Below are 8,097 nucleotides of genomic sequence, written 5' to 3'. Positions count from 1 at the left end.
TAATAGTGGAAGCGAAAAATTATGTACATGATTGTTAGGGGTTCCTCTTCGGATTTCAAAAGAAGCCCCTAAGTTTTCTGAAACAACCTCTCATTAATTTTTCCGAAATTCAGACACAGATTCCAACTAGAAAAAATAAAAGTACATTTCTAATTTATGAGCTTTCCGTTACATAAATTCCAACTTCTAGTAAACCAATTGCCTCATATTGTGTCCCTCGAGACATACGAGTTCAGCAAATCGCATACTCCCTCCGTCCTAAAAATGATTTTACGGATTTGTCGAATTTAAATATATCTACATGCTAGATCGCGTCTAGATACATGGGAAAATAGACAAATCCACGACATTCTTTTTGGGACAAAGGGAGTAAGAGTAATGTGGAGACTAGAGAACATAGGCATTGTTCTCTCCACACTTACGGAGGGTGCCATACTAATGTCCAAATATGCTCCAAAGGCATCCTACCTCAGAGTTCTCGAAGGCAGCCTTGGTGACATGGTGGTGGTCATGTATGGAGAAGGAAGGGGAAGATGAGGAGTGACGCTGGTTAAAATTGACAACTCCTTTTGCGATTTTGCTACAACAACACAATGTCATAATCCTTGCATGAAGAAGGAAGAGTAAGGTGACGATGGTGGTTGAGTGAGGCTGGCGATGACAGGGATTAAGCATCCTCATGGTGCATTACCATGTTACCTACGAGGCAACTATCTCAAAAAGGCAATCTGATCGAATGTGGAGTTATAATATACTCCCTCTGTCCTAAAGATGTTTTTGCAAGCAACATTTTGATCAGAATGACATTTCACCGATCAAATAACATTGTCTCTTACGGCGCTCAATCCAAGTGTTTGTTGAAACTTATGGTTTGACATACTCCCATCCGTTAGATATAGAGATGCAACTGCACGTCCCGCATAAGCCCGGTAAAGTGGGAAATAGTTCAAACTAAACTGATCGCTAAAAAGGTACAAATTTTGTTTCTGAGAACAAAAAGGATACAATTAATCTCACTGATTTTTTGATTACGGAGAGGTACGGGTCGGGTGACGTTTTGCATCCCTAGTTAGATGGAATAACAAGCAGAAATTGGAATATATCGTAAATCTTACACATCTGCTACTCCCCCCCCCCCCCCCCATTTCAAATTAAGTGACAACTTTTTTTTTTCAAAATAAGCAAACCTACACATCAAAACGTGTCTAAACCAAATCTGACCAAACCTATCTCAGTGAATTTGGAAGGAAGGTATTCATTCCATTGCACTACACGGGTGCAAAGGCCATTTCTAGATGATGTGGTTAAATTAAGTTTGGATGCCGGATAAGTAGAAACAAAGGACAGTGCCTGCATGTTGATGGTATGGTGTTACGAAAAATAAAAATTCTTACTTTATAATGTGTGACTAAAATACTAATGTGGTTCCATCCAAATAAGAGCGAAATGGGTACCATATAGTTTGTGGATACAAAATTCTATCTATACTTGTACCCATGGTATAAGACTTTACCCGCACTCATACCCGATGGTAAAGGGGTACCCTTACCGTTGCATATCCATTAGGTGGTCTAGTTCAACACTCAATCTCTATTGTGTCACCACCTGGCATGCACCTACTTGCGCTGACTGGCTGTGGCTGAAGAAAGTGAGAAAGGACTTGATCGAAGGGGAAAGATGCAAATCAGTAGCATTTTCGCTGACTCCATGTTGCAGCGGCGTAATGGGGGCGAACTAGTAAATCAAATACTCGAGGGAGCAAATGGGTCGGGTTTGGGTATGTCCAGTGGCACATGACTATACACATGCCCTGTTGGCTGGTAGGGTTTAGGTATTACAGACTACCATGGGTAAAATATATGTTAATACCCTACTCGTATGGATACAATACCCATAGGTGCCCATACTCGTGGATAAAATTGTCATCCTTGCATCCAAACAATTAAAACTCTGCTTAGCTCGTGCCTCTTCCTCAAATGAAGTTTTGCCCCAGAATTTCTGCCCTAGTGTAAACAACTTAATTTTAGCAGCACACATTGCAGTCAAATATCAACTATATTTACAATGGAACATGACTGTTTCCCTAAACTGAAGAAACGAAAATGTTGCTGCAATTTAACAAAAAAACAAATATTCCTATGAAGCATATAGAAATGCTTATATATAGATCCTTACTGCCGATGTGCTAAATCAGTAACTGCTGAAGTAAAGCTGCAATGCATGTGGTCTGAGATCCCAAATGCTCCGGTATATGTTAGATGTTCAACAAGGGTATGTGTTTTGATATGTTAAGAGTGACTAGCTATGATTCTGGAGTTCACAATCCGCTCTCAGAGAATCTGGGTTAGGTTGTGTGTTCCCCATATCTCTGGTCTTGTGCAGAAGGAATGTTCCAGCAACAATTGTCACAAACCCACACACCTCGCTTGCTATCTGTGTTGCATTCTGAGAGTCCCAGTCCTGCAATAAAGTAAGGCAGCAACAGTCATATGATATCTCTGTTGCATTCTTAAATCACTACTAAATTTCTGAGTAGGAATAGAAGATTTAGAATGAAACTCGAGTCAATATCATAGTCCTTTAACAAAGTATTGGAGTTTATTAAATAAGAATATGGACACTGCATTCCTTTTCAAACTAAAGAGATAAGGGCAGAGTTTGCTTAAGTGGTGAGCATTAAATTTTCTTGCTCATCTAGTTGGACACGAGAGACATTGCAATTTCAAACAAGAGCAACAAAAATACTACTGCATTTCAGAATGATTATGTAGTGTAGCAGCAAATAAAGTTATACAAAAAAAATCATGTGAAAGTTTCAAATCTTGTCTTCATGAAATGGGAAATGGCTTGGTATATCACGTTCATGAAAGAACCAAATATGCATTACCTTGTACATGATCATGTTCGCGAAAATAGTAAGAATGGTGAACATCACATAATATACAGGGGCAACCACAGCTGTATTGAATGAATCCAACGCCTGAAAATAACACATAGAAACCCAGATCAGCAAATGTAAAACTAAAGCAAGTACGAACTTCTCAGAGATTCTTACAGAAGCGCTAAGCCTCTTTCATCAGATGCGCTAAAGAGACTTATGAAGATTGATCTGGGTTCTCAATCTAAGCTTTATCTTAAATCAGTAAACTCAATACTTATTTCATCTCAATTTATGCAACAGAAGAATCTTCAGTGTTAAAAAACTCAGTTCAATTGCAGTTTGTGATGAGCACAGATCAGGTCAGACATGTATATTGCACTTACCAGAGATTTGTCATCAAAATGTTGCCACATAATACAAGATTCTCAATTTTGGGGCATATAATATTTGAACTAGTTGCACAATAGTTATCACTCATCAGTACCGTAGCACTTCCCACATATAATTACTACTCTACCAGCAGGAGAACTCCAAAACCGGTGTCCAAGATTGTATATAGGCTTATAAAATTTGAAATTTTTGCTAATCATCGAACATTTTTTCATAAAATGTCCTGGCTGAATGGAAAATTGGCAAATAATTTGTTAACAGACCAATTAACACGAGAATTACAACCATAGCATATTCAGGTAGTTTCCATTTAGTTGTTCTGTTGACAAGAATAATATTAGCAATTCCATATCTTGTATGGCAGTATACTTCCAAAATTCAAAAATAATGCGAAAGCTTACCTTGTTCAAATAATTCAGCTGAACTAAACAGCATATAATTACAACAGCAATGAAGAACCACGTCTGGACATAGACGAATTGGTTCACTCCATTAAACGAGAGCTTTAAGGCAATAGCCACTGCTTTTACACTGATAACCTGTCACAAATATACCAATTAATCAGAGCTTTTCAATAAATTTATTTGAACAACTCAAGTTTGGTATGATGTATTGTGAACATACCGTCAGAGACCCAAATAGTGAACATATTGCAATATATGCGAGCATTTTCCTTTGCTCAGTATGATGAACAACCCAGAACATTAAAACAAGTGCAAGTGCTACAGCCAAGCAAGAATACACTATGAAACCTGCCAGCACAGATTCGAGTGCATGTCAATAACAGATTTGATGGCATAAATTAATAAAGCGGGATAGGAAACATAAGTACATAACCCAAGCAAAAGAATGCTTCTGCATAAAGGAAAACAACATTCCTTCAGATACTTTCTGGGTATTAACGACATACTTCTTTTACGGAAGTATTCCCACATATTGTGTGTCAATATAGTGCATACAAACATAGATGGTATTAACTCCCTGTCTTTTCACAAAAACAAGAAAAATTGACATTGATAACGTAGGAAAGATGCCTGCATGTAGTGTTTTCGTCTTTTTTTAAGCAAGGCAGTAGCTCTGGCCATCCATTAAAAGAATGAACAATAAATAAACACCAAAGGGAAACATCTTAGGTCACAAAAGGAGCAGCTAATATAAGGGTAGATCTTTCATAGAATTATCAAGCCAAGAATATTCGTGATCCCAATATACTGAGAATGAAAATTATAAAACTGACCAGAAAACTCTGCTGAGCCGCAAATATTACTGCATCTGTTATTTACGGAACTAACACATTTCAGACTAGCACTGATGGTAAACTGACAATACAGAAACTTGTAGTACTAAAAATACAAACAATTAATATTCTCCACAGAAAACTATGAGAAATGGCAGCTAGAAACGTTACGGAATTTGAGAAAAAGAGCTACCTGGTTCAGTTGCGAGCTGCCATATTTCGCTAACTGAATCGATCTTTTTTTCCTTGGGGGCATGCAAAACTATATCAACTGAGCCAACAACACACAATGCACAACCAACCACACCAAACATATGCAACCTCTCATTCAAAATGAAATGTGCTAGCACTGCGCTGCATGAATAAAAGTGAATTATGGAGATATTGTACTATCATTTCAGCAGAATTTTGGAATAGAAAGGAAGATCTGTGTAAAACCTAAAAATGATGCTTAATGCTCCCAGAGGAGTAACAAGTATTGCAGGAGCAAATGCATATGCTGCGAAGTTTGCCACCTCGCCCAGAATCACTGCAAAAGAAGATACAGAGAGATAAACAATATTTTGAGCTTACATCGTATTATTAGAATATATTGTTCTTTTGAAATGAAGTATTAGTAGGAGTAGGTTTTCTGTTAAAGGAGGTGATTTACTCTAGTAATCTTTCACAATGGTACAAGCACCGAGGCACTATTTGTTCTATGATATCTAAAGTCAATGTAAAACTACCACACTCCGTTCAAAAAAAAAAAACTACTACCACACTACTCATGTTTGTGAATAAATTTATGTTAGGCAACAATAGTCCTGTTTTGGGGGGGGAGATGCCCCAAGAAAAAAAAGAGTATGTACTGAGTGCCTTCGCTGTAACACCACCCCACATCTAAAAACAGCACAATGTAAGTGATACTTACTAGTTACCATTCCTATCCACCATAACGGTTCATACAAGTATGAGTAGCCTCCAGAACCTATAAATCACACGGCCAAAAAGCACTAATTAATTACAAATGGCTTGGATGCAGAAGAAATATGGAAACATTAACCTTTGGAAAGGAATACTGAAGCACTATAGTAGCGTGAGGGATTTAAACATTCTTAAATCACCTTGTATGCAGTACAAAAAAAAATCAAAAAGATACAGGTGGGAGGCACAACCTGCTCTTACCCCAGCATCCCCAGCTTTCTTCAGCCCAATCTTCTTGATCACAAAACTTGATCCAATAAAAGCACTTGATGATGTGGCTAATGCGAAGCCCCTCAAATTGTCTAGAGACATCACCATGTTTGACAGTATTTTCTGTCACCTACAATATCCAATACCTATCCTACATACGAAACGGATTAACATTTAGTAAACCACTTATAAATGTTCAAATTCAAGTTATTCACTGGAACACTAGGACCTTGGGTGGCTTTTTACTGAATATTCAGGAACAGGTCCCTACAGAAACATAGATGAACATGATTAGAATCATCAGGTATGCATCCAAGAAATCTTAATTAAAATGTTGCAAGTGAAAGAACTAGAAACTCGACGGTCCGAAAAATTGTGACAGTAGAGTGCCAGTACAAGAACAATGAGCGACCTGCTAGTGATAGGGAATGAACTCCTGAAGAGTAAAAGTGTCCTGATTTTTCCTTATTTCAGCGGAGTATTGGGTTGAAATGGCAGCTCCAGCTTACATATATATAGCGCCAAAGAGCAACTCCTACATGCAAACAGGAAAGTGCAAACATAAAAAACTGTTGTGCATAAAGACAGAATGGAATGACTTTGTACAACGGTGTAACTGATCAAGAGGAGACAACCAAAATTCTTGTGCTGAACGTTGTAATTAAAGTAAAGAAGTACATACATAATGCACAGTATATGGATGACGAAGCCCCTACTCATGCAAGACTACAGGAGAAGGAAGTAATTGTATAAAGAAGAGGTAACTAATTAACTGGCTGAGAACCATTTGTTCAACCAAATTTCTTGTGCTGAACGTTGCAAGCAAAGTAAAGAAGTGCATACATAGTGCACAGTACATGGATGAGGAACCCACTACAGTACTCATGCGAGAGTACAGGAGAAGGAAGTAATTATATAGTAAAAGAACAGGTAACTAACTGGCTGAACCTTAGTTGTACCACCTAGTACGAAGTACGAAAACGAGATTCCAAATGTTGAGTAAGAAAACAGCACGGAGAAATCGTGAGGAATATGATTCGTCTGTTTCATCGGTTTCTTCGAAGCACAGTACGCCTCACGCGATTCACGGGGAGCGGATCTAGCGCGCGTGCACGCGCGCGGGGGTTCAGTTGAACCCCAGAACGAGAATTCGGAAAATAACCTGCAGCGTAACTGACACCGATCGAGATCGGTTTGCGCTACTCGAGTAGTACGTACGCAATCTCAACTAGACGGAGCGAGCCAGAGGACGACTTGTACTCGAAAAATTGCTCGCAGCAAAAAACCGAAAATGTCGAGCAGGACCCTTGGAGCAACCCGTAGAAGCAAGCTAGGGTTCCTTACCGAGAAAAAGGCGAAACCGATCCAAACCCTGACGGAGCCGCCGCCGCCGCCCCCACGACGAGAGGAGATTCGGCGAAAGGTGGCGGCCGCTGTGGATTTGCCGCACGTGTCCCGTCGCCGGCGGCGCGGAGGCTGTCGCGCGCGCGCGCCGACGATGAGGGCGCGGGCGGATTGGGGGTCGGCCGGGGAGGGAACGGGAATTGGTTTTGGTTTGGTTTGGGGAGGAGCAACGGGGTGGGCAGACCAAGGAAATCGAAGAACCGTCGGACGGCTCCTCCACGTTCGCTCGAACGGCGCCCGCAGCGCATGCAGAAAGAGGAAAGTGGGCCCGGGTTTCGGCAGCCAGCTAGTGCCGCCGTTTAATGTGGTCTCCGAGGAAATCAGGAACGAATAAATATTTTCGAACGTTAGCTGGCACGTAAATACTGTATCGTTTTAACACCAAAAAATTAATTCGTGCCGCCGTGCCAAAACAAATCTGGCTACCATGTAAAAAAAAAAAATCTGGCTGCATGTCCAAAAAAAAGTTAGCTAGCCCCTAGAGAGGTTTCGAAATCTACACTACTTAAAAAGAAGGAAGATGTTCCTTATTCTGCCAGCCAGCGATACGTCAAACATTTGGTCCTTCGCTTCGTCGAGAATTCCTCCACACGGGCTCAACTGGGCCGAAGCCCAACTACCTCGTCATGACCCTCGCCCCTGAACTCGTCATCCTCCTCTCGCCGCCTCCTCCCGCTTCCAAAGTCCTGCGGAGTTCAGGGGACCTCCAGTCCGCCGGCCTCCTACCTCAGATCTACACAGCACCGGCCGGGATCACCCCTTCACGCATCCAAATGTGTGTATCTCGCGATCCAAACCTTAGCCGGAGGAGGAACTTTCGATCTAGATCGAGTAGAGCAGCCGCCCCGGTGCCCCTCCTTGCCACCAGCATCCCACCGCCACTAGGGCCTACTCCCGGGTGCCCCTTCCCCACCTCCCCTCCTCCTGGCCCCGATTGAAGAACCCCACAACGGGGGAGGCGAGACAGGTCCCGCTCCTCATCGTCGAGCTTGGGTCTGCGGGGACGGGC

General features: G+C 41.2%; 1 protein-coding gene across 1 annotated transcript; it reads right to left on the bottom strand.

The window, feature by feature from the left end:
- Positions 1-2,298: 2,298 nt before the first annotated feature.
- LOC124672218 (probable magnesium transporter NIPA1) lies at positions 2,299-5,792 on the bottom strand. Its single transcript, XM_047208489.1, has 8 exons — positions 5,666-5,792; positions 5,422-5,478; positions 4,947-5,037; positions 4,702-4,862; positions 3,896-4,023; positions 3,673-3,810; positions 2,888-2,980; positions 2,299-2,460 (listed from the first exon to the last, which is right to left on the bottom strand). The coding sequence occupies exons 1-8, from the start codon at positions 5,790-5,792 to the stop codon at positions 2,299-2,301; spliced, it is 957 nt and encodes a 318-aa protein (XP_047064445.1).
- Positions 5,793-8,097: the final 2,305 nt, after the last annotated feature.

The sequence above is a fragment of the Lolium rigidum genome, chromosome 7, assembly GCF_022539505.1.
Source record: "Lolium rigidum isolate FL_2022 chromosome 7, APGP_CSIRO_Lrig_0.1, whole genome shotgun sequence".
Lineage (NCBI taxonomy): Eukaryota > Viridiplantae > Streptophyta > Magnoliopsida > Poales > Poaceae > Lolium > Lolium rigidum.
The sequence above is the reverse complement of the archived record's forward strand: the minus strand, read 5'-3'. Positions and strand labels throughout refer to the sequence as shown.